The sequence below is a fragment of the Phyllobates terribilis genome, unplaced genomic scaffold (assembly GCF_046119375.1).
Source record: "Phyllobates terribilis strain yellow unplaced genomic scaffold, ASM4611937v1 Scaffold_5__5_contigs__length_657084704, whole genome shotgun sequence".
NCBI classification, from domain to species: Eukaryota; Metazoa; Chordata; class Amphibia; order Anura; family Dendrobatidae; genus Phyllobates; species Phyllobates terribilis.
In genome coordinates this window covers 67,599,825-67,627,344 of record NW_027362765.1, presented here as the reverse complement: position 1 = coordinate 67,627,344, position 27,520 = coordinate 67,599,825, and the positions used below count along the sequence as shown (strand labels likewise).

Here is a 27,520-nt window from a genome sequence, read left to right as displayed (position 1 = left end):
TCTTTAGGCAAAGACATTCCAAAAGACTCCTTATCTCAAACATACCAGCTCAAACTCCATCCTGGTAAGCAGAAGATGCGCATACAAAAATCAAAATGGAGTTAGGATAAAGTATAATTCCTGCTCTCACACCCTGATGTGCCTAAACAGTGGAAACCCCTCCCCATCCACCACAAGTGACACCATTTTGGAAACTGGACCCCTCAGGGATCTTATCTAGATGTGTAGTGAGCACCTTGAACCCCCAGGTCAGGTGCTACACTGAGGTTTATAACATTCAGCCGTAAAAATAAAATTTTCACATTTTTCCCACAAAAATGTTTTTCGGCCCCCAATTTTGCATTTTCATAAGGGTAACAGGAGAATATGCACCATGCAATTTGTTGTGCAATTTCTCCGGAGTACGCAGATACTCCATGTGTGGGGAAAAAACACTGTTTGGGCGCACGGCAGGGTTCGGAAGGTAAGGAGTACTGTATGACTTTTTGAACGCAAAATTAGCTGGAATTGAGAGCGGACGCAATGTCGCATTTGGAGTGCATACCCGAGTACCCGATGCAAACTCAAGTAGCAAGCACTTGTGCTCAACACTAGTCGCCATATCGTCATGATTTTTTTTTTTACTTTACTTTTGAAAAAATCCCAACCCCAACACAACCCTAACACCAACCCTAATACATCTCTAACACAACCTGAACCATAACCGTAACCCTGACCCTAGCACAACCCTGACCCTAGAGTTTATTTTTTACGCCGTTCCTCGTTTGGTATAAGTGATTAGATGACTTTATTCTTAAGGTCAGTGCAATTACTGCGATATCAGATTTATATCGGGTTTTTATGATTGACAGCTGTCACACACTAAAAAAAACTTCTTTTTTTTTGCAAAGACTAGTTTTTGCATCGCGATATTTTAAGAACTATAATTTTTCCATAATTTGGCTGACAGAGTCATGTAAGGACTTGTTTTTTACGAAACAAGTTGACATTTTTTTCTTGGTACCATTTTCGGGCACGTGACCTTTTTTGATTGCTTTCTATTCCGATTTTTGGGAGGCAGAATAGACAAAAACCAACAATACAGGAATTGTATTTTTTTTAGTCATTCCGCGTGTAGTAAAATTGATAAGGCAGCATTATTCTTCGGATCAGAACGTTCACAGCGATACCACAATTAATATTGTTTTTTTTTATGTTTTGTGGCTTTTACACAATAAAAACAGTTTTATAGAAAAAAAAAATTTTTTGCAACGCGTCACCATGGCAACGATCGGGACCCTGTGCTCACAGCATGGGGTCGCCGATACAGGGTAAGAGGGGTGCTCTTACCTCTGCTTGCCCCATACATGCTGCGATTGACTGCGATCGCAGTATTTCGGAGGTTATTGTGCCGGGAGTGGTGCGGGACTGCTCCTGGCACATAGTGCCGGGGATCAGCTGGTAAAATCAGCTGACACCCGGTGGCAATCGCGACAGCACAGCCTTTGTGCTGGCCAAACGCAACTGGACAATAAGGCCTAGTGGTCAGAGCTCATAGCACAGGAGCATTTCTCCTGCATACAGGCGATCTGCTCGTCGCCTGTATGCAGTAGAAGCAATTAGAATAATTCAGCTTCTAGTCTCCTATGGAGACTATTGAAGCAAGCAGAAAGTGTAAAAAAAAAAATGTTTTTAAAAATATAAAAAAAAAAAAATATTAAAGTGTAAATCACCCCCCTTTTGCCCCATTCAATAGTAAATAATAATAATAAAAAACACATACGCATATTTGATATCGCCGCGTTCAGAATCGTCTGATCTGTCAAAATAAAAAATGAATCCGACTGGTAAACGGCGTAGACGAGCAAGAGGATTGCTATCGGTTCGCACCTGAACCTCCGACCCCGACAGGTACTCGGCAAACTTTTCAGTAATGACCCAGACTAGCACCAGCAGCTTTAACTTGAATGAACTGTAGTTATCAGGGTTCTTTACAGTTTTTCTCAGTGACCGACTAGCATATGCAATCACCCGTTCTTTGCCTTCTTGAATTTGTGCTAATACTGCTCCTAGGCTGTACAGATTTCCATCGGTGTATAGTAAGGGTTGGGAGAAGTCTTTTTTTTTTTTTTTATTTATCAAAATAAAAAAAGAATTAATCCGATTGGTAAACGGCGTAGCGAGAAAAAAATTCCAAACGCCAGAATTACATTTTTTTGGTCGCCGCAACATTGCAGTAAAATGCAATAACTGGCGATCAAAACATCGGATTTATCCCCAAATGGCATCAATAAAAACATCAGCCCGGCGCGCAATAAATAAGTTCTCACTCGGCCCCAGATCACAAAAAATGGAGACGCTACCGGTCTCGGAAAATGGTGCCATTTTTATCGGTCGACCATGACAGCACCACGAGAGAGGGAATCCGCCCACCAAGGACAGGAAACCTACAGGCTTAAAAGGGGGCAGCCCTCCCTCTCGCCTCAGTTTGGTTTCCTGTCCTTGATGGAGGAAGCCGGTTGCAGGCGAAAAAACGTGGATGGCGACGGCTGTCGATCCTGCGCCCCTGTCTGGGGACGGCAGCTCCAGCGTTGGCCTATGCTCTTGCGCCCCTATATGGGAGAGGCACAGCATCCTGAGCACTGGGGGTTCCCTTTGCAGTGGGGCTGTGCCCCGGTCTGGGGTGGCATCCCCTTTTCTGCCTCAAGCCAGGTGCGCCTCCCGTGGGAGCATAGGCCCTGGCTGAGCCCCAAAAGTGCGGTGGGGTCTGCATCCCGAGTGGGAGTGACAGCCCACCATCACCCTCCGTAAGTATGGGGAGGGGGGGCGAGGGCCAAGGTGATTGTGTCCCCTCGCCCTGCCCTGGGTGAACGCAGCGCGGTGCATCGCTAAAGCGCGGCTTACCTGAGGGAGCGCTGACAGCATGCTTCCTCGCGCGAACCTCGTGCGGCGCGTACTTCTGGGTTTCGGTAAGTCGCGGCCCGATGACGTCACCGCGACTCGGCGATCATGTGCCGGTGTCAAAAGAGCGCGAAATTATAAAAAATAATAAAAAAAAAATGGAAAAAGTGTGCTGATGCGCTGCTAGAGGGGAGGAGTCAATACCTATTTCACCTATCAGGTAACATGGCTCAGTGCTTCCCAAAGCTTCATTCTTTCATTATGGAGTCTGAAGGTGTCCAGTTGCAGCAGCAGCAGGTGGAGCAGCCGCCATCTTCACCATCTCAGCGGCTGTCTGGGGAGCCCCAAAAAACGCATCGCACACGTGGTTCTGGTAGCCGGTCCTCAGGAAAACGGAGCTCGGGGTCTAGGTCTGGTCACCATACCTCCGGTAGAACGGACGAATCTGCAGCCTCTAGGGAAGGTCCCCCGGCTGAGAAGGGTCCTTCCTCCAATCCGGTACCAGCTGTTTTTTCTTCCTGAGCCGCCTGGGTAAGTGATCTTCGAGTAAGTTCACTTAGTAATATGGTATCCCTTCTCCCCTTCTAAATTTTAACAGGGGAAGAAATATACCTCCAAGGCAAGGCATATACAGTGTGCGCTATGCAAGTCTCTTCTTCCTGACGGATACCCTAAAAAGCTATGTCTCAGTTATGCATAAACCAGACACTGGCAGAAGAGGGTCCTGCTCTAACTTCTGGTTTAAAAACCTTAGTTAAAACAGAGATTCACAAGGTCCTCTCCAAGAGAGTTAAGGAGAAAGTGAACTCGGACTGTGAGATCCCCTTAGTCTTGGATGACCCCCTATCCTCTCCCTATGAGTCGGATTCAGATAGTGCAGCCTTTTCCTCGGCTTTCTCCTCTGATGGTGGTGTGGGACAAAATTGCTTCCCCCTTGGTGAAATGGACGGATTGATTAAAATGGTTCGGTCCACTATGGGCATCACAGAGACCAGGCAGGAGAAGTCAGTCCAGGACATTATGTTCGGGGGGTTGGGTCAAAGGAAGAGAAGGAGTTTTCCGTTAAACGAAAAGATTCAGGGCTTAATCCTTAGTGAATGGAAAAAACCGGAAAGGAAGGGTGCTCTACCTCCATTCTTCAAAAGGAAGTACCCCTTTGAGGAATCGGCCTCTTCCTCCTGGGAAAAAGCCCCCAAGATAGATGTGGCCATTTCCAAAGCCTCTAAGAGTTCCTCCCTTCCGTTTGATGATATGGGAGCTCTTAAAGACCCCCTGGATAGAAAGGCTGATTCTTTCCTTAGAGGGACCTGGGAGACTTCGGCGGGAGCCCTAAAACCCGCGGTGGCAGCTACTTGTATCGCCAGGTCCCTAATGATCTGGCTGGACCAGCTTGAAGCCCATCTTAAAAACAATACCCCCAGGAAGGAAATCTTGGCGGACATGTCTCCTCTTCAGGGGGCGGCAGCCTTTCTAGCGGACGCATCGGCAGATTCTGTCAGATTAGCAGCAAGGTCGGCCGCCATGTCTAACTCGGCCCGGAGAGCCTTGTGGCTAAAATGTTGGCCGGGGGACATTCATGCGAGGACAAAACTCTGCGCTATCCCTTGTGAAGGGGGACATCTTTTTGGGTCGGTTCTGGATGAGCTACTGGATAGAGCAAGTGACACAAAAAGGGGCTTTCCTAACCTATCTGCCCCCACATACAATTTTCCTTTTCAGAAAATAAGATTTCTACGTAATAAGCGCCAGAAGGGTCAGGATAAATGGGAAGACTGTAGACCGAAAGGTAAAGGGCTCCTGTTCGGATCCTCTTGTGCTAGCCAAGGCCCCCGAAAACCGAGCCAATGACTCGCGGTCCAGGTAGGGGGGAGGTTATTGGGCTTCTTATCTGCCTGGACAAATATTTCTTCTAATAATTGGATCCTTTGTCTGGTAGGTTCCGGCCTGAGACTCGACTTTCAGCGAGTCACTCGTGGGAGGTTCGTCCTGACCCCAAACCGGTCCTCAACACGGGAGCAGATGGCCCTACAAGTGGAGGTCCTGAATCTGGTCCATAAGGCCATCTTAGTGGAGGTCCCGATAGCAGAAAAGGGACTGGGGTTCTACTCACTGTTATTTTTGGTCACTAAACCTGACGGATCCTTTTGGTGTATTATTAACCTTAAGGCCCTGAATAAATTTTTGTTAATTCCCACCTTTAAAATGGCGTCTACTATAAAACTATTGTTCTCAGGCTGTCACATGGTAGTTTTGGATCTAAAGGACGCATATTACCATATACCTATACACAGAAGCTTCCAAAAATACCTTAGAGTGGCCTTGGTCATAGGGGATGAAATCAAACATTTCCAATTTGCGGCCTTGCCATTCGGTCTCGCTATAGCCCCTAGAGTATTTACGAAAGTGATAGCGGAGGTGATGGCTCATGTACGGGAACATAATGTGTTAATTATCCCTTACTTAGATGATTTTTTGATCGTTGGAGACTCAGCCTCTCAATGTGTCTCCCATCTTAAATTGGTCTCCTCTATTCTGGAAGGTCTGGGCTGGATCCTAAATCTGGAGAAATCCAGGGTAGTCCCTTAGAGTACAGCAGTTCCTAGGTATCATGCTAGACTCAGACCTCCAGATGTGTTTCCTTCCAGAAGCCAAAAAACAGAAGGTTAAAAGGCTGGTGGAAGGAGCTCTTGCGAACCCGGTCATGTCCCTTAGGGCTGCAATGTCCTTGCTTGGTACCCTAATATCTTGTCTGCCGGGGGTAATGTGGGCACAGTACCACTCCAGAGTTTTACAGTGGGACGTCCTACAGAATGAGGTCTCGTTACGTGGGCACTTGGAGAGACGGATGTTCTTATCTCCTCGGTCTATTGACTCTCTACAGTGGTGGGTGAATTTAGAAAACTTGTCTCGAGGAGTTCCCTGGGTGGTCAGAATATCTGAAATAATTACAACTGACGCAAGTCTACATGGATGGGGAGCTCACTTGGGGGATATGATTGCCCAGGGGTTCTGGTCGGACACTGAGAGAGCTCTTTCCTCTAATACTAGGGAACTACTGGCAGTTGATAGGGCTGTTAATCATTTCTTACCATTCCTTCACAATAAGAACATTAGGATCCTGTCCGATAATAATATAGCAGTAGCTTATATTAACCATCAGGGGGGTACTCGTGCTGGATCGCTAATGAGAGTGGCGGATCATCTCTTTCAGATCTCGGAACACCATCTCCTCTCTTTAACCGCCCTCCACATCAAAGGGAAAGAAAATTCAAAGGCAGACTTCTTAAGCCGTCATTTTTTAAGGCAAGGCGAATGGGAACTAAAACAGGACATTTTTTCCCTATTAGTCCGGAAATGGGGTCTTCCGGTGGTGGATCTCTTTGCGACAAAGCAAAACCGGAAGACAACATTTTTTTGCTCCCTAGATCCGAGAGAGAGGCCCCTGACAGTAGACGCTCTCCAGATCCCTTGGAACTTCAGTCTGGCCTATGCCTTCCCACCGTTAAACCATCTGCCTATGGTGCTAAGAAAGATCAGAGAGGACAAGGCAAGGGTCCTCTTGATCGCCCCCTTTTGGCCCAAAAGACCCTGGTTCTCATGCCTGAGGAACATGTCCATCTCGGACCCTTGGGTCCTGCCCGAAGTTCCGGATCTCCTCAGCCAGGGTCCAGTACTCCAGCCGCGAGCTCCGGGCCTCCACTTGACGGCATGGAATTTGAGAGGCCCCTGCTAGAACTAAAGGGGTTTTCCCAGAGTCTAGTATCTACTTTATTACGTAGTAGAAAGCCTGTCACTACCAAAATTTATGCAGAAATTTGGAACAAGTTTTTATCTTTTTCGAAATCTTCAGTGGATAAGGGAGCGCCAATTGGGAAGATTTTAGAGTTCCTACAAAGGGGCTTCGAGCTGGGGTTAGCAACGAGCACCTTGAAGGTCCAAGTGTCGGCACTCGGTGCTCTCTATTACTGTGTCCTCGCAGAAGACTATTGGATTTCCCGCTTTATAAAAGCGGTAGGTAGGTCTAGGCCGGTTACCAAAACTAATTTCGCTCCATGGGACCTAAACCTGGTTCTGAAAGTGTTAGCTGGGTCTCCCTTTGAGCCGATAGATTCTGTATCCCTGAGATCTATTTCCCTCAAAACAGCGCTTCTTGTAGCCCTAACATCTGCTAGGAGGATTGGTGATATTCAGGCTCTGTCCTCTGGCCCTCCCTTCACCCAGGTCCTGGACGACAGAATAATTCTTAGAGCAGATCCAGCATACTTGCCTAAGGTAGCTTCCCGGTTTCATAGACTTCAGGAAGTAATATTACCCTCTTTTTGCTCGAACCCTAGTAATCAGAGAGAAGCAGATTTCCATGCTTTAGATGTGAGAAGGTGTGTGGTTAGGTACCTTGCTGTCACTCAGCCTTTTAGGAGAGAGAGTTTCTTGTTTATCTCCTATCAGGGGCTTAGGAAGGGGCTTAAGGTCTCTAGATCCACCATAGCTAGATGGATTAGGGAGGCCATTACGCTAGCCTATGTATCCAGCGGAGAGGAAGCACCGCGTGGCCTGAAAGCTCACTACCCAGGCGGTGGCAACCTCATGGGCAGAGAGGTCTGGCGTCTCGATGGAGGACATATGTAAGGCAGCTACCTGGTCTTCTCCATCTACCTTCTATAAGCACTATAGACTAGATCTGGGTGCTTCGTCTGACCTCACATTTGGGAGAAGGGTGCTCCAAGCGGTCCCTCCCTAGAATCTTCATCTCTGCAATTCTCTCGTGGTGCTGTCATGGTCGACCGATAAAGAGATTAGTTACTTACCGGTAACGGGATTTCTCGGAGACCATGACAGCACCCTTATATTCCCTCCCTTCACCCCTTTTTGGGAGCCCTTCTTATCTGTTTTCATTCTTTGTTCTCACACATTGGTGTTGTAAGAAAATGTATATACTGTTTGTTTCATGATTATGTTGCTATGTCTACTAACCGGGCGGTCCTCTCAATGCTCTGTAATCCAAATTGAGGCGAGAGGGAGGGCCGCCCCCTTTTAAGCCTGTAGGTTTCCTGTCCTTGGTGGGCGGATTCCCTCTCTCGTGGTGCTGTCATGGTCTCCGAGAAATCCCGTTACCGGTAAGTAACTAATCTCTTTTTTTTTATTATTTTTTTTTTTCACCACTTAAATAAAATAGAACCTATACTTGTTTGCTGTCTACGAAGTCGTAATGACCTGGAGAATAATAATGGCAGGTCAGTTTTAGCATTCAGTGAACGTGGTAAAAAAAAAAAAAAAAAGGGGAATTGCATTTTTTTTGCTATTTCATCGCACTTGGAATTTTTCTACCATTTTCTAGTACACAATATGGTAAAAGCAGTGATGGTATTTAAAAGTACAACTCGTCCCGCAAAAAATAAGCCCTCACATGGCCATATTGAATGAAAAATAAAAAAGTTCTGGCTCTGGGAAGAATGGGAGCAAAAAACGAAAATACAAAAACGGAAATTGCTTCAGTCGTGAAGGGGTAAAGGTCGCTTTGAAGTTGAGATCCCCAAGGCATCTCTCCATCAACCATTGAAACATTCCAGGTGCGTTAGTTAGGTCGAAGGGAATCCGGTTGAACTCTAATAAACCCATGGAGAGGATGAAGGCAGTCTTTAACCGATCCTTATTGGCCATAGGAACTTGCCAGTAGCCGCTAGCCAGATTGAGGAAAGAGAAATATTTAGCCTTTCCTAAAGCAGACAGGGACTCTTCAATCTGCAGCTTAGGATAGGAATCCCACACCGTGCAAGTGTTCAACCGCCGATAATCTACGCAGAACCTCAAGGTCCCATTCTTCTTCCGAACTAGTTCAATGTGTGCGACCCAAGGGCTCTGACATTCTTGAATTACTCCATTTCGTAACATGGGACAAGACGTCTTTCACTTTTTGATATAGTTGCGGCTGAATCTAATGAAATCTCTTATTGGAGTGGTGTCCTCTGTAGGGATCTCACGCTGGATAGCCTCAGTGCACCCGAAATCATCTTCATGACGAGTGAACACCCCATGATAACGCTGCAGTATGTCCTCGATTTGTTCTACTTGCTCAGGGGAAAACTCTGTAAGGACAGCCTTGATGTGTTCCAGGAGAGAGCAACCAACCCGTACTCCCCATTCTTTCACTTTCGTTGCAATAGACACTGATATAGTACATGGATCTCCTTCCTTAGGTGTCAACTCAATGGAGTCAGGTTTAGGAAGATCCTCTGACATTACGTTCACCTGGGGGATTTGTTTCTGAGCGCTCAAGTTGATACATTGTACCGTCACACACCCGTGCTGCACTGTGGCAAGAGTTGGACGACCAGGAGCCCAGGGATTGTTTTGTCTCCTTCTATGGGCTCAATATGCACCTCCACCTCTTTGATTTGTAGACAGGCCCTTACAGGGATGGTTTGTCCGATGGGTAGAGTCACGGCAGCTTCAGGAGGTATAATCACTTTGCCAAGAAGCTGAGAGGTGTCCAGTAACTTCTGGCCCTCCTCACTTGGATGAGTTGTTAAAAAAAAAAAAAACAACCTTCGGCTAGCGTGACGCATGATCACGTGATTTTGGTTGCCTCTTCGTGGTTCACCAATCAGGAACTCCCCTACTTCCTTCAGGATATTCATTCCCAGCGTCACTATGGGCTCGGGACTTATTGTGCCTTTTACCAACAAAATCCCTTTCTTTCCGAATTCTCTTCCGCACATACGGACAGTCATCCACACCACCCAGGCCACTGTATTTGTATTTGGGAGCTGGTTGGCAGCTACTAGTCTAATATTCAGCCCCTTTGTTGGACCAGCCAACCGCAGAGAAGTGAGCGTGGAAGTATTCTTCGGGCATAGTGATCACCTGAGACCCTGTGTTTATTAAACATTTGAATGCGTTTCTCATCAAATTCAGCTCAAGCCATGGGCCTTTCGGAGGCTATATCTTCAGAACCTTCCTCACCTGGGACATGGAACCCCATGGTGTGCTCCTCAACCATGGGGCTCCTTAGTTTAAAGGACGCCCTCTTCTTCCTTGGCTCCTGCTTTAGCACTCTCGGGATTGATGTCATCGGCCACCACAGTTCCAACATTCAACTCTTCGCTCTTCCGTCCGGCGACGGGTCTGACATGACTAATTCGGTGGTATAGGATACTCTCATTAGTCCTTCTCCTGATATCTAGCTGAGGGGCCATCCCTTGGCAAGTTGCTACAGGCTCATTTAACATTGCGTAACTGTAAAGACCCGGGGTCTTCCTTGGGCGTCACACTACTCAGACAACACAGGATGAGGGTAAAACAGCATGGCAATACTTTATTGAACCACAAAATGGACAATAAACAGAACAGTCCCAGCAAATACCCAAGATGGTACAACATTACACACTCACCCTTCCGCCCACCTGGGATAGAACAGTTGCGACTTTGGGACTTCTAACAGCTAAAGGACTTACTATAAAATTCAAAGATGATGAGTGTACAATCCTAGCAGGAAACAAGGTAATAACCAATGTCAAGGCAGATAAACAATTATATCATCTAGACACATTAAAGGAACAGATGAAGTTGTGTACACATGATCACAAGAATTGTATTCACACATGGCATAGACGTCTAGGACACAGACATCCTGAAAGTATAATGGAGTTACAAAGGAAAGAATTGACAAAGGATCTATTGATATCTGATTGCTGAAATTACCGTAAGATGTGAATGTTGTATAAAATCCAAAGCCACAAGGATATCTATTCCTAAAGAAAGTGAAACGAAAAGCACAAGACCACTTGATTTGGTGCATACTGAAATATGTGGACCCATGAAAGTGACTACATCAGGAGGCAATAGGTATATGGTGACTTTTATAGATGACTACTCAAGATGCACAGTCACATACTTGATCAAGAACAAAAGCGAAGTTTTCAATAAACTAGTAGACTACGTGACAAAGTCGAATAACAAGTTTCAGAGGAAGCCAATTGTCATTCGAAGTGTAATGGAGGTGAATTCACAGGACACCAAATAGAAAACTACTTAAGAAAAAATGGTATAGAGCATCAAAAGACTGTTACATACACCCCTGAACAAAATGGAGTAGCAGAAAGGAAAAACAGAACTCTGAGTGAAATGATAAGGTGTATGCTGACAGATTCCAAACTATTAGAAAAATATTGGGGTGAAGCAGCAATGACAGCTTCATATCTACAGAACCGACTTTTTTCTAGAAAACTGAAAAAATAAACATATGAACTGTGGCAATGTATGAAACCAAGTGTAAATCATTTAAGAGTTTTTGGTTGTAAAGTTTTTGTATTCATTCCAACAGAAAAACGTTCCAAACTTCAAAATAGGTCCATGGAAGGAATATTTGTTGGATATAGTGAAAATTGCAAAGGATATAGAATCCTAGATCCCAAAACAGACAGAGTTATGGTGAGTAACAGTGTGACATTCATTGAGGATCTAAATGAAGACCCTATGATTTCACTGGAAACAAAAAATGAGAAAAACAGCAATGATATAGCTGAAGGAATATCTGATAAAAAAGAAGTTGAAATTAATAAAAAACAGAATTCTGAAAGTGAAGAGATACAACTACAAACAGACACAGAACCAAGACGTTCAATAAGAGAAAACAAAGGAAAACCACCAATACGCCTTTCATACAAGGCAAGTACAAGTAAAATTTATGAGCCTACCTCTTGGGAAGACATAGCTAAACTTCCTGAAGAAGAAGCTATTAAATGGATAAAGGCAACAGAAATAGAAATAAAATCAATGCATGACTCAAAAACATGGACACTAACAGAATTACCAGAAGGAAGAAAAGCTATAGGATGTAAATGGGTTTTTAAAGTAAAGTACCAAAAAGATGGCACAGCTGAACGATGCCAAGCAAGACTCGTAGCTAAAGGTTATTCTCAAAAATATAGAGAAGACTATGAAGAAACATTTGCTCCAGTTGTCAAACATACTACAATAAGAACTTTGTTTGCAGTTGCAGCAATGAAACAAATGGAACTGAAACATCTAGATGTAAAGACAGCATTTTTGAATGGAAGTTTAACAGAAGATATTTCCATGGAACAACCTCCAGAATTCAAAGATGAAATAACCCAAACATGGTTTGCAAATTACAGAAAAGTATATACGGTTTAAAACAAGCTGCTAAAGCGTGTAATAATAAAATCACGGAGGTGCTCACAAATGAAAAATTTAAAAGAAGCAAAGCTGATCCTTGCCTGTACACAAAAAGACTAATGGACAGATGGATCTATGTACTCATATATGTTGATGACATTTTAGTTTGTTTTGAAAAATAAAGTGATAAAGAGGACATACTAAAAATCCTGAATCAATATTTCGAGATCAAAGACTTGGGAAATATGAAACAGTACTTAGGAATACAGAGAGAAAGAGAAGAAGATGGAAGTTTCCTACTTAATCAAAATCACACGATTCAAGACATAACCGAAACATTTAGATTGAAGGATGCAAAACCAGGAAAGTCTCCAATGGAAACTAATTATCTTAAAGAGATGAGTAGTGAGAAAAATGTGTTACCAAATAATGAAGAGTACAGAATGGCAATAGGAAAATTACTGTATCTAGCGACTGTTACAAGGCCAGACATTGCAGCAGCAGTAGGAATTCTGAGTAGAAAAGTGTCCAAGCCAAATAAAGTGGATTGGAATGCTGTGAAGAGAGTAATACATTTGAAAGGAACCAGCGATGTTAAACTGAAACTGCCTACAAGTGATAAATCATTTTAACTGGATATGTTGATACAGATTGGGATAGAGATCCAACTGACCTAAAATCTACCAGTAGCTATCTTTTCTTTCTCTCAGGTGGACCATTTAGTTGGACTAGTAAAAAACAATCAATAGTAACGCTGTCATCAACAGAAGCAGAATATGATGCAGCAGCACATGCGAGTCAAGAAGTTCTATGGTTAAGACAGTTGCTAACAGACCTAGGACAAGCACAGTTGGAACCAACAAAAATAAATGAGGACATTCAGGGATGTCTTGTTCTTGCTCAGATGGAAAGAGTTAACCCAAGAACCAATCACATTGATGTGAAGTATCATTTCTTGAGGGACCATCAGGAACAAGGAATCCTGAAATTAGAATATTGTCCAACTGAAGATATGACAGCAGACATTTTCACAAAGGCATTGGATGCTGAAAAACATCAGAGACTAATGAAGAAATTAGGTTTGACTGAATAAGTACTTACTATTGAGAAAGGGTGTTGGTATATGCAACAGTTGTGGACTTCTTTGTTTGTGTGAAGGAGGACTTTATGCTGATCCGACAGTAGATGGCGATGTTGTGTAAAGTTTTCTTGTTTACTGTATTGTAGAAGAAAAAAACTCTCTCTCGTATTTTCTGTTTTGTTCTTACTTCCAGGTGCAGTACTGTCTGACTGTGCATTTTTTTCCTTTACCTCATGTTCTGAGAAGTAAAAGCTTGTTATCCCATGTTATCTGCTCTGTGAAGTTTTCTACTGCAACTGTGGGTATCCAGAAGCTGTGCAACACTGATCTCCTGACGTAATTTTTCCTCCTGGCCAATCAAGTTCCCTGCTGGCAGCTTCCAAGGCGGTATCTACCTGGTGACTCTGAACCGTGCCCATCAAGGCGGGTGCCTCTTTTTCTCGGACTCGTGTCTCAGCCCCGGTTTCCAACAAACTCCAGTCTAGATTGGTCCGTAACGTCTCCTTCAGAGCCTGCCGCAGGTAGGGGTTCCTTAGTCCGGCAACAAATTGATCCAGCAGTACAACCGCTTTTGAACCGGGTGCAGGAGGTCGAACATTTGGGATCGGGGAGGTTTATCACCGTGATAGGCCCGGCAGTGCACCCATTGACTGTCAGTCAATCCTAAATGCGCTAAGATCTCCGTATTCAACTTGGCGTACTCTTTTGCACCCTGGAATGCCAAGTCACAATAGGCCTTCTGCAGTTCACCCATTGGATACGGCACCAGAACCTCCACCCACTGCTCCAGATAGGCAATTTTTCGAGTACCGCCAACCTTCTGAAAACCGTCAAGAACACCGCGACATCATCACCCGCGGTCAGCCTTTGCAAGGCTCTCCTTTCTGTCTTTCTCACATCTGAATCATCACCTTAACTTGGGGGTGGGGCGGTTGCTATGCCATGGATTACCTAGGCTAGGAGTTCCATCTGCTGCTTGTGCTGTTGCTGCTGGATTGGTTTATTAACACTCCATAAACCATGCCACAAGGAAAAGAAATAAATGGCCTTTCAGTGCAGGCAAAAAAAAGTAAACAGTTCAAATAACGGCATTTTAGTGATAGTTTAGCACACTCAGGCTGGAGATATCACACAGGAGGCCTTCTTACCTCCACTCTGCAATAATGATACAGCTAGACTTCCCTATATTCGACATACCAGGCCCTGGGGTGGGGATATGTGAGCAGGCAGTCCCACTCATCTCTGAGTGTTCGTAAATGCAGCCCTTGCCTCGCCCTATTACCACTCTTCGCACCATACATGGCCATCTTACAAACGCTTTGAAAAGTCTCTAGACTTTTTTTTATGAACTGTTATTGATATGAGTAAGGGAGTAGTCGACAAGGTGAACATGTATACAATTATTTATAAAACTTTATTAAAAACACCCCAAAAAATCCAGTGCAGTAAAAATTCCTATTTAGGGTGGTATGTCTGATGAGCTGCAGCTAACATAAACAATTAATCAATGGTATAGATCTGTCCAAGATAATGTGATATATGAATCCAAAAGACCTACAGATAGTATATCTATGTCAGAGATACTGAGTGGTTAAATGTCCCAGGTAACACCAAAATAACATGTGGAACCCTAAATCAATACCTAGGCTCGTACAGCCTAGCTGCGGAGTTTGCCACCCGAGATATAAGAGATGTGGCGCCCCCTCCTCAACGGTGGTTCTCCCTGTCTCTCACTAGTTGTCTTGGTTCAAGCTTCATATGATGTAAGTTATATTAATACAGGCAGCATCAGGTATATTAATATAAAGGGAGACCCCTGTAATATTAAAAAAATGATAACTTATCATTCAATGTTTGTCCTTCTTATTTTGTATTTTGGTAGCCAGGTTGCATCCCCAAGTAATAAGTGGTTGGTGTCCTCATGTGCATCATCCAAAACTACTGCTTTTCCTATCCCTATTCCTCTATTTCTGTCTCACTGTCAGGCATCCGTCCCTGAGTGTGTGACAATGAAACGGGTGTACACTCCCAGTCATCCACTTGTGCCAAACTCAACTCCAACCTGGTCAAGTTGCTGTTGATGCCCTCACAGATTTATGACTTGGTGAACCCCACAGAATTTTGAGAAAGAAATGGTGTGTTCTCAGCTTTGCTCAAAAATGATATTATTTCTTACAGTAAGCAGCGCCTGCACTGTGCCCACACAGGTAGGATTACATGGGCACTTTTCCTCTTGGCATTAAGCCTGAATATGCTCTGCGCCATAGAGCAACAACTATGGTCATGTACAGTACATGTCGATCATGGCTCGCTGTGCAAAGTTTTTAAATGGCATCGATGCAGCCTTGCAACCAGAACTTAGGATAAACAAAAGCAGAGGGCGTGCAGTAAGTCAGTAAATATTAATAGTACATGTAAATAACATAATCGTGTTAACTAAATACCCTAACCCCTTTACTCCCCAAGCCTGTCTTCACCTTCATGACCAGGCCAAATTTTACAATTCTGACCAGTGTCACTTTATGTAGTAATAATTCTGTAACGCTTCAACCGATCCCAATGAATCTGAGATTGCTTATTTGTTTTCTCTTCACATATTATGATTTGTGGTAAAACTTTGTTTAGTACGACTTGTGCTTATTTGTGAAAATATCGGAAATTTTGCGAAAATTTTGCAGTTTTCAAATTTTTAATTCTTATGCCCTTAAACAAGAAAGTTGTCACAGAAAATAGTTGATAAATAACATTTACAACATGTCTACTTTACATCTGTATCATATTTTAACCCCTTACTTACCGGGGACGTATTAGTACGCATATTTGCGTACTGCCCGTTCAGTGAGGGCTGCTGCGCTGAGCCCTCACTGAACGGAGCACATGTCAGCTTATTCTTACAGCTGACATGTGCCCGCAACAGCCGCGGGTAGAATCGCGATCCACCCGCGGCTGTTAACATGTTAAATGCCGCTGTCAATCTCCGACAGCAGCATTTAACGCGCGCTTCCGGGTAGCGCGTCATAAGCCCCGCCCACCGGCGACCCCGTCACGTGATCGCGGGTCGCCGATGGGCGTGCATGACAACCCAGGGTCTGCAGCAGACGCCTGTGGTTGTCATGATCTTGTCGCTATGAGCGCCACCTAGTGGTCGGCGCTCATAGCACAGGACCATTTCTGCTGCATGCAGGGGACCTGCTCGTCCCCTGTATGTAGCAGAGGCGATCGGATAGTTGCTGCTTCTAGTCTCTATGGAGACTATAGAAGCATGCAAAAAGTAAAAAAAAAAAAAGTTTTTAAAAATATAAAAAAAAATAAAAAAATATAAAAGTTTAAATCACCCCCCTTTCGCCCCATTCAAAATAAAATATATATTAAAAAAAACCCCACATACACATATTTGGTATCGCCGCGTTCAGAATCGCCCGATCTATCAATATAAAAAAAGAATTAATCCGATCGGTAAACGGCGTAACGAGAAAAAAATTCTAAACGCCAGAATTACGTTTTTTGGTCGCCGCAAAATTGCAATAAAATGCAATAACGGGCGATCAAAACATCGGATCTACCCCAAATGTTATCAATAAAAACGTCAGCCCGGCGCGCAAAAAATAAGCCATCAACCAGCCCCAGATCACGAAAAGTGGAGACGCTACTGGTCTTAGAAAATGGCGCTATTTTTTTATTTTTATTTTTTCCAAATTTTGGAATTTTTTTTCACCACTTAAATATAAAAGAACCTATACATGTTTGGTGTCTATGAACTCGTAATGACCTGTAGAATAAGAAGGGCAGGTCAGTTTTAGCATTCAGTGAACGTTGTAAAAAAAATAAATAAAAAACAACTGTGGTATTGCACTTTTTTTGCAATTTTACCGCACTTGGAATTTTTTTCCCGTTTTCCCGTACAGGATATGGTAAAACTAGTAATGGCATTGAAAAGTACAACTCGTCCCGCAAAAAATAAGCCCTCACATGGCCATATTGAACAAAAAATAAAAACGCTATGGCTCTGGGAACAACGGGAGCAAAAACGAAAATGCAAAAACGAAAAATGCTCCGGGGCTTAAGGGGTTAAACATCATTTTTTTTTTGTTAGGCAGTTAAAAGGGTTAAAAGTTGATCAGCAATTTCTCATTTTTACAGCAAAATTTACAAAACCATTTTTAGGGAAAACATCACATTTGAAGTGACTTTGAGGGGTCTTTATGACAGAAAATCCCTAAAAGTGACACCATTCTAAAAACCGCACCCCTCAAGGTTCTCAAAACCACATTCAAGAAGTTTATTAACCCTTCAGGTGCTTTACAGGAAATAATGGAATGTGGAAGGAAGAAATTAACATTTTACTTTTTTTTTTTTTTAACAAAAATTTCACTTTAACCCCAAATTTTTTACTTTCACAAGGGTAATAGGAGAAAATCTGTTGTAGAATTTCCCCTGAGTATGCCGATAACTCACATGTGGAGGAAAACTACTATTTTGGCTCACAGCAGGGCTCAGAAGGGAACAAGCACCGTTTGAATTTTTGAATGCAAAAATGGGTGGAATCAAGAGTGGAAACCATGCCACGTTTGGAGAGCACCTGATGTGCCTAAACAGTGCAAACTCACCCCCCCAACAAGTGACCTCATTTTTGGAAACTAGACTTCTTAAGGAACTTATCTAGATGTCTGGTGAGCATCTTGAACTTCCAGGTGCTACACCGTTTATAACACAGAGCCGTGAAAATAAAAAATCTAATTTTTCCCACAAAAATGTTTTTAGCCCCAAATGTTTTATTTTCACAAGGATAACAGGAGAAAATGGAACACAAAATTTGCAGTGCAATTTCTCCTGAGTAGAAAGATACCCCATATGTATTCGAAAACTACTTTTGAGGCACAGTGCAAAGCTCAGAAAGGAAGAAGTGCCATATTGGAGTTTAGATTTTGCTAGAATGGTTTGAGGGTGCCATGTCACATTGGCAGAGCCCCTGAGGTGTATGAACAGCAGAAACCCCCCCACATATGACCTCATTTTACAAACTACACCTCTCAATGAATTAATCTAGGGGTGCAATGAGCATGTTGACACATGTGCCTCGCAGAAATTTATACCATTGGGAGGTGAACAAAGAATGATTACATTTTTGCCACTAAAATGTTGTTTTAGCCACAAATTTTTTTTTTTATAAGAGCTAATAGGAAAAAAGCGTGCCGTGTCACACTGGCAGAGCCCCTGAGGTGCCAGAACAGCAGAAATCCCCCATAAATGACTCCATTTTACAAACTACACCCCCAATTAATTAATCTAGGTAAGAGAGAAAACAAAATAAACAGCCACCCCCAACCCTGGTAGTTAGAAAATAATCAGCCATGAGCATAGGAGAGGTCTGAAATCATATAATTATGTAACCGACCTGCTAGATCAGAGGTCCCCAACCGCCGGTCCGCGGACCGGGCCGTTGGGGTTTTTCAGCCGGTCCGCGGGGAGAGGGGGCCCCTCCAGCAGGGCCGCCATCAGGGCATGACTGCCCTGACTCCAGTATGGGGCCTGGCCGGTAGGAGCCCCCTCGGAGCCCCCCTCTTGTGCGTCTCTCTCCTCATGGGGCCCCCGGCCGCATGCTAAGCGCCGGGTCCGGGACATCTTAGCGCTGCGCTGCTGCGGCAGCACCTTCATGATTCCCCTGACTTCCGGTCATGTGACGGCGCCGTCACATGGCCGGAAGTCAGGAGAACCTGGTGTCAGCGATTTGGACGAGCGCCAGGATTCTGCAGGGATCGCATGGGGGTAAGTATAACAAGTTTTATTTTTTTTTAAATACAATTAACTAGGAGTGGGGGGAATGGGAGATGCACATGGGGGGAGGGGAGAGATGAGAGATGCACATGGGGGGAGGGGAGAGATGAGAGATGCACATGGGGGGAGGGGAGAGATGAGAGATGCACATGGGGGGAGGGGAGAGATGAGAGATGCACATGGGGGAGGGGAGAGATGAGAGATCCACATGGGGGGGAGGGGAGAGATGAGAGATGCACATGGGGGAGGGGAGAGATGAGAGATCCACATGGGGGGGAGGGGAGAGATGAGAGATGCACATGGGGGAGGGGAGAGATGAGAGATCCACATGGGGGGAGGGGAGAGATGAGAGATGCACATGGGGGGAGGGGAGAGATGAGAGATGCACATGGGAGGGAGGGGAGAGATGAGAGATGCACGGGGGGGTGAGAGATGCACGGGGGGTGGATGAGAGATGCACGGGGGGTGGATGAGAGATGCACGGGGGGTGGATGAGAGATGCACGGGGGGTGGATGAGAGATGCACGGGGGGTGGATGAGAGATGCACGGGGGGGATGAGAGATGCACGGGGGGTGGATGAGAGATGCACGGGGGTGGATGAGAGATGCACGGGGGTGGATGAGAGATGCACGGGGGGTGGATGAGAGATGCACGGGGGGTGGATGAGAGATGCACGGGGGGTGGATGAGAGATGCACGGGGGGTGGATGAGAGATGCACGGGGGGTGGATGAGAGATGGACGGGGGGTGGATGAGAGATGCACGGGGGGTGGATGAGAGATGCACGGGGGGTGGATGAGAGATGCACATGGGGGGGTGAGAGATGCACATGGGGGGGTTATGTTTACATAACTTTGTTGCCTTATGAAGGGCGGGGGGGGGCCCCCAAAAATTTCTTGCACAGGGGCCCACTACAGTCTGTGTCCGCCCCTGGGATGAAGTAAATGCAGCTGAACAGCAGCTGTCAGGACAGCTGCCCTGTCCTGCTGCAGGGCGTGATGGGGCCTCAGTGATGCGGCTCCTGGCACAGCACATTATGTGGGGCTCCTGGCGGGGACCTGGTCTACACTATATGATAAGTATGCACTAAACTCCAAATCCCTCCATTACCCCGCCCCCATATGACCAAAGCCCCGCCCACCCCACCCCCTCCTTGCTGGGCCATGGAAAAATGATCTTGCTTCAAGCCGGTCCCTGGTGCAAAAAAGGTTGGGGACCACTGTGCTAGATAATACAAATAGACACCTCTCTCTATCCACTTTTAGTGTGTAAATCTGATGTAGTTTTAGGTCAAATTTATGCAGAAATATGAAAATTTTTGAAGGACTGACCAACTTTCAAGCACCAGTGTAAGGCTAAGTGATCTAAGAAAGAACCAGTGACGGACCACTATGTTTGCAGAGGACACAGCTAAAAATACTTTTTCAGGTCCCCCAGAGCTACCATATTCAGCCAATGTTCCTATTGGCTTGCAGAAATATAGAATAAAAATGACTTGTTCTCCTTTCTTGTATCCACTGTTTAATTACATAAAAGAAAAACACTACTTTTTCTCCAAAGTAATGACTTCCATACATGACCTTTAGGCTGTGTGCCCACGTAGCGTTTTTCAAGCGTTTTTGATGCGGAATTTCCGCAGCGGAAACGCTTGTAAAACGCTTGGTAACCCGCACCCCATGGTCCCCAATGGGATTCCGCAAGTTCTATGCACATGCTGCGGATTTTTCCGCAGCGTTTATGCTGCGTTCAAAAATCCGCAGCATGTCATTTAATTTTGCGTTTCCGCAAGCAGAATTGCCTTTGTCCAATGCATAAAAAACGCAAGGCAATTCCGCATGTGGAAAACGCGTGATAAACGCGCGAAAAATGCGCGATAAACGCGTGCGGAATTCCGCATGCGTTTTTCCGGGAGAGGACTTGCAGAAATGAAGCAGAAATTTTCTGCTTCATAAATGCAACGTGGGCACATAGCCTTAAGGTGTCCTAACGCTGTAATCTCAGACCCTCTTTGTGGTCTACTGTCTTAGTTTGTCAATAGTTGAATTGTATTGCATTTTGTATGGAAATGCTATAAAGTATATAATATAAATAGTAATAGAATTCCAATTAAATGTTACTGAAAAATAATAAAATCATTTTAATTCTTCGTAGATGACTGTAACAGGAGCTCTGAAGGATGTTTGATACTCTCAGATTTTTCATCTGAGAATCTTGGTATGACACTCAATACTTGTGAAGAACATGTCATTATACCAGATACCCCTCAAGATGATATCAGAAAAAATCTGCCATCTGGTCCTTTTCAACAGGTCCTTTTTTCTGCTTCATCAAAGACAAATATGCAAAACAAAACTCACAGAAGGGCTGTTGAACATGAAATAGCTGACATTGGGGAGAAACCATTTTCATGTTCGGAATGTGGAAAATGTTTTACACAGAAATCAAGCCTTGTAACACATCAGATGGTACACACAGGGGAGAAACCATTTTCATGTTCAGAATGTGGGAAGTGTTTTACAAAGAAATCACATCTTGTTACACATCAGAGAATTCACACAGGGGAGAAGCCATTTTCATGTTCAGAATGTGAGAAATGTTTTACAGAGAAATCAACTCTTGTTAGGCATCAGAGAATTCACACAGGGGAGAAGCCATTTTCATGTTCAGAATGTGGGAAATGTTTTAATCGGAAAGCACATCTTGTTGCACATCTGATAAATTACACAGGGGATAAGCCATTTTCATGTTCAGAATGTGGGAAACGTTATAGTGAGAAATCCTTTCTTGTTAAACATCAGAGAATTCACACGGAGGAGAAGCCATTTTCATGTTCAGAATGTGGGAAATGTTTTAATTGGAAAGCACATCTTGTTGCACATCAGAGAATTCACACAGGAGAGAAGCCATTTTCTTGTTCAGAATGCGGGAAATGTTTTACACACAAATCAAATTTTGTGATTCATCAGAGAATTCACACAGGGGAGAAGCCATTTTCTTGTTCAGAATGTGAGAAATGTTTTACAGAGAAATCAACTCTTGTTAAACATCTGAAAATTCACACAGGAGAGAAGCCATTTTCTTGTTCAGAATGCGGGAAATGTTTTACACACAAATCAAATTTTGTGATTCATCAGAGCATTCACGTAGGGCAGAAGCCATTTTCATGTTCAGAATGTGGGAAATGTTTTACATGTAAACCAAGTCTTGTTAAACATCAGAGCATTCACACAGGGCATAAACTATTTTCATGTTCAGAATGTGGGAAATGTTACAGTACTAGATCAGAACTTGCCAAACATCAGAAAATACACACAGGGGTGAAGCCATTTTCATGTTCAGAATGTGGGAAATGTTTTACAACAAAATCAGTACTTGTTAGACATCAGAAAATACACACAGGGGTCAAGCCATTTTTATGTTCAGAATGTGGGAAATGTTTTAATAGGAAAACAAATCTTGTTACACATCTAAAAATTCACACAGGAAAGTAGCCATTTTCTTTTTTTGTCAAGTTCAAAGTTTTTTGATTTTGTAACCGCATAATATTACAATAAACAGAAGATCAAAGTCTGAAAGCGGAAAAACAAAAAAAGCGCTATATAGACTTCATTACATAAAGAATCAAAACATATGAATAAAACAGGATATTCGTGCTACAAATATTATGAAACTGATTTAGTATATGGATAAGCAAGACGTGTCAAGGATGGGAAGTGAGGAGAAGAAAAAGAAAAATTAAGGGGATCCATGGATATTCATCACTTTATAGAGTAAATTGGATTACAATGAGGGTGTAAGGACGTCGACTGACTCTACCTAAAGCAAAACCGAAAGAAATGACCTGGAGTGTAAATTGGTACACATTCACATTGACGTCATTTGACACATGGTGAGGTTTTAATAGTATAGGTTAGGACCATCTCAAGTGCAGTCACCTTGTCGTGGTGGGATTGCTTTTACATTTTTTTGACCCAAACAATGTTAACCAAGTACTCAATGTTATTTACATGGAGTGTTGCCAGTTTTTTTTTTACTTACTACAAGTTATTTGCTCATTTTGTTTTTATTTTAGGTCTTGTCTGTTTAATGGCCAATGTGAACATGCACCTCCAAGTTGCATGTATACCAACTGACACGACAGTTCATTTCTTTCAATTTTACGTTTAGCCTTACTGAAGCTCCCCCACATGTACTGTATTATGTCCCCACAGTGTATTTTCCTATAAATATTAAGCCCCCTCAGTCCTACATCAAAATATGACCTCCTACAGTGTCCCTCGCACACATCATGATGCTCTCAAAGTGCTCCCAATACAGTATGAGGCTGCTACAGTGTCCCCAATATAGTAAGAGTCCACTGTTATCTACCCAATACAGTATGATTCCCACCAGTGTCCCCCAATTTAGTATGAGATCACCACTGGGCTCTCCAATACAGTATAATGGGCCCTTTTTGCCTCCCAACATAGTATGAGGCCACCACAGTGCTCCCCTTGTAGAAAAATGCACAGACAATTAACTCTGCGGCGGTTAACTGCATGTGGACTTAGGATTCTTGCACCAAAACTGAGACACAATTGGTGAATGGTGGAGCAACAATCTGATTGCTTCATGTTCCACCATTATACACAACTGGATCTTTGGCCGGAGGATGCAAATACCATTGGAATTGAGACACTGGGCAGGGTAATTCAGCACTGGGCCCCCATTCCAACCCCTGAATCACAGGCTCCATATTGGCCACATTGTTTGCCGACATTGGCAGTATATCTTTGGATGAGACCAGTTAAGAAACAAAGAGTTGTCTTGACAGTTGTTCTGATCATTTACAGTAGAGTCTGATCCACATGATCTGATATCAGGCATTGTGAGAGAGGCGTAGGATAACCCATTTTGAAACTTAACAATCATTGCTAGAAATGTGCTTATAAAACTTTGTGTGTTTTTAATTATATTAATTTATTATTTAACTGTTAAAATTTTGCCTTGAACCTATGGAATTGAGAAAGAGCTGGTATTTGTATAAATAATGAATGAAAAATTACATAGTGTCGTCGCCACATAATGCGGGACTTTCTGAGATGTTGTGGCTGTTCCAAATTAAATTGTAAAATCCAAATACGTGCACGGATGAGCCACACTGATAGATTAATCATCAAAGCAGGTCTCTCTTTATTACACCATGACATCATCTTATATAGGTTTTTAAATTCATACTTTATAACAATATAATTGGCTCCGCTTATCTCTAAATATGTGCTGGCATTAGCATACATACATCTCATTGGCTAAAGTTAATTCTGTCTATATCCAGCTGAAGTCTAGGTGTAACTCTGCTCCTTAGGTTTCATTTCTCTTTCTTATGTTTTGTCTAAGTCTTTAGACCAGTGTTTCTCAACTCCAGTCCTCAAGACCCACCAACAGGTCATGTTTTCAGGATTTATTTAATATTCCACAGGTGATGCAATTATCACCTGTGCAATACTAAGGGAATCCTGAAAACATGACCTGTTGGTGGGTCTTGAGGACTGGAGTTGAGAAACACTACTTTAGACAAAAACAAATCATAAGGGACACGTTATCACAAAATACTCATACTGGCTCAAACTGCATTTCGGAAAGCAGAAGATGGACTTAGAATATCCAAGATGGCATCAGAATAGATTAATCCTGCTCTCACAATTCCCTTCTTTTGTGGCAGTGGGTGGCTGTTCCAGCCGAAGTGCGGATCTACAGACTCCCCCAGATATATTCTCCTCCCCTAATAGAAGACGGTGGCCCTCCTACACCGCTTCACCGTATTGGCTTGTCTGTCACACCATCGGATGGACACCACTATAAGCAAGGAAACTATATGGGTGCCACCTTTATGTGCTAGTCAGAGTTAGCATCCAACAGTTAGTCATAGTAGATATCATTTATCCAGTCCAAATTTTTATTCACTGTAACAATGGGGAATAGCGTCCTGCTGCTAGTTGATCTCTGGCTTTGAACTCTTCTGGTACTCCTCTTGGAACTCCAATTACGTAGATGTACACGTGGGGGTTGAAAGAGGTAGGAATGCTGGTGTTAAGCTTGTTTATATTTGGAGTCACAATCTGGAGTGGTATCAGGAATTTAACAATAGCACATGTACCCTCCCATCCCGCTGGCAGTACTGGATAAAAGTCACGACATCCACACACAAGTTAGTGGTACCTGTTAAACTCTGGAAATGAGTAATTCCCGGGATAGGGACTAACGCCATTGGCCTTTACGTTTTTAGAGTTTATGGGGTGATACAACTGCCTGAGAAGATTACACTATGAAGTATTTTCTCCTTTTGTATCAGAAAATAGCTGAATTAGCCAGGTGAAAGAAATTAGGTTTGTCTGGTTGCTTATAGGGAAGGGCACCAGGAATGAGTCTTTGGAAGTATTAGGTTGCGAGGTCTCAATCTTATTTAGAACAGGTCGATCCCTGATATGCCTAAAATAAGTGTCCTAATCGGTCAGTGCCGCCCCGGGATATTTATGACCATCACATTTATAGTCCAGCGTCCGTAACAGAGTGGACTTACAAGTAAGGCAGACATTTTTTTTCCTGCATTACTTCTACGGTAAATTGGGTGCCTCTGTCACTCTCTATGGTCTCAGGCACCCCATATCTGCAGACGACTTCTGTGATTAGTCTCTTCGCTGTACCCTTGACAGTGGCTTTACACACGGGTATGGTTCTGTCAATCTTGAGAAGAGGTCAACACACAAGTACAAACTTGCAGGTTGGCATCTTGGGAAATTGAATGTTGTCCTTCTGAAGGCGCTGGAACGGGTACAGGGGCCTCTGTGTGTGTCTCATAGGCGCCTTGGTGGTGCGTCCCAAGTTGTTGAGTGCACAGGTCAGACAGGCTTGAAGGTGTTTGGCTGCAGTGACTCTGAACCCAGGAGCATACCAATGGCGGTGGGCGAGATCTATTTTAGCAGTCTTTCATTGGTGGTAATTGCCATGGGTGGCTCATGGGATACAGAACATGGGGAAGGCAAACTTTGTCCCCCATGTGCCACAGTCTGTTTGGTGACTGCACAGCTCCCTTCTCTTGCCATCTGGCAAATTATTCAACACCAGCCTGCTGTAGCTTCTGGAGAAGATTATAGGTCACAGGTGGGTCTGCGGCAGAGGCCTCCTGTGCAGCTGCCACCTTGACAGGGTTGTCTCTTGGTTGGCAAGCTGCAGATTTTGCAGCCTGGTTGGCCAGGTGGTTGCCTTTAGCAGTAATTAAATCGTCCTTTTGCATGGTGGAAACGCTGAGAAAACGCTTGTTAATAAGTCTGCCATCTCTAGCAATGGTAATCCAGATGTGCTGTGCACATGATGCGGAAATTTTCGCTCAGGATTACCATTGTGGAAAAAAGCGCAGCATGACCATTGTTCTGGCATTTCCTCCGCAAATTTGCGCCCACTAACTTGAATTGAACTGCAGCAAAACCGCAGGTATAATATCATAATATCTATACCTTTGCATTTGCTGCGTTTTAATTAAAGCGAATGGATGCAAATTCGCACTCGCAACGTGCTGTGGGTGGTACCCGAATCAGGAGAGGAGGACTACTACTCCTCTCATCCGACCCAGTCTCCCGCTGATAACAGCGAGATCGGCGTGGCTGGGGGGAGCAGTAGTCCGCTCTGCCCAGCCGGCGTGTCCGCGATTAAATTGTTTTTTTTTTAAAAATAAAATAAAAATACTCACCTGGCCAGCGCCCCCCCCCCCGGTGTCCTCCTGGTCCCTGGCGGCAATGCGATGCTCCCAGCGGTACACTGATTGGCGCGCGCTTGCTCCCAGCAGTGTACTGAATTGCCAGGACCTGCGATCACGTGAGCGATCAGCTGATCGCTGCCGGCGGTACACTGCTGGAAGCGAACCCTAGTGACCTCCTGCAGCAGCATGTACACTGATAGGAGTGATTTTACACTCATGTCAGTATAGATTGCTGTCTTCTACAGCAGTGACATCAGTCTTTTTAAACCCATGTGTTTATTTCATTAAAATACTTTATTCTGGCCGTGTATTTATTGAAAAAGCGCTGACAACTTTACTATGCGATTAGTAATGGGGGCGTCCTATAGACGCCCTCCATTACTAACCTAAGCTTCACGTCAGCTGCCAATGCAAGGCTGACGTGAGCCCCAAACCCATTACCCCACTCGCCACCGCTACAGGGCAGTGGGAAGAGCGGAGGCTAAGCGCCAGATTTGGCGCATCTTATGAATGCGCCATTTTTGGGACTGCTGAGGGGTGATATTAATAGTCATGGAGGGGGCTAATATCCATGGTCCCTTCCCTGGCTATTAATATCAGCCAGCAATTGTCTGTTTAGCCTTTCCTGGTTAGATTTTATAGGGGGACTCTACGTCAATTTTTTTTCTGGGGTTCCCCTGTAATCTAGCCAGTAAAGGCTAAACAGCTGTGTGCTGATATTAATAGCCAGGGAACATTTTTGGCTAATGGCCCCTTCTGCGGCTACTACTATCAGCCCCCAGCGGTCGGCTTTTGCTCTGCTTGTTATAAAAATGACGTGGGAGCCATTTAAAAAAAAATTTAGGCTCTGTGCCCACGATCTGGATGGAGCAGCGCTTTGGACGCATATTTTTTGCTGTGTCCAAAACGCTGCA

At 44.1% G+C, this 27,520-nt stretch overlaps 1 protein-coding gene across 1 annotated transcript in view; it reads left to right on the top strand.

Moving 5' to 3' along the window:
• The window catches only part of LOC141270731 (uncharacterized), a 58,758-nt gene extending 34,753 nt beyond the window's left edge, over positions 1-24,005 (top strand). The window contains exons 7-8 of the mRNA XM_073680827.1: positions 8-64; positions 21,023-24,005. Coding sequence (XP_073536928.1) covers positions 8-64; positions 21,023-22,362 — 1,397 coding nt within the window. The 3' untranslated portion in view covers positions 22,363-24,005. The remainder of the gene's footprint in view (positions 1-7; positions 65-21,022) is intronic.
• Positions 24,006-27,520: the final 3,515 nt, after the last annotated feature.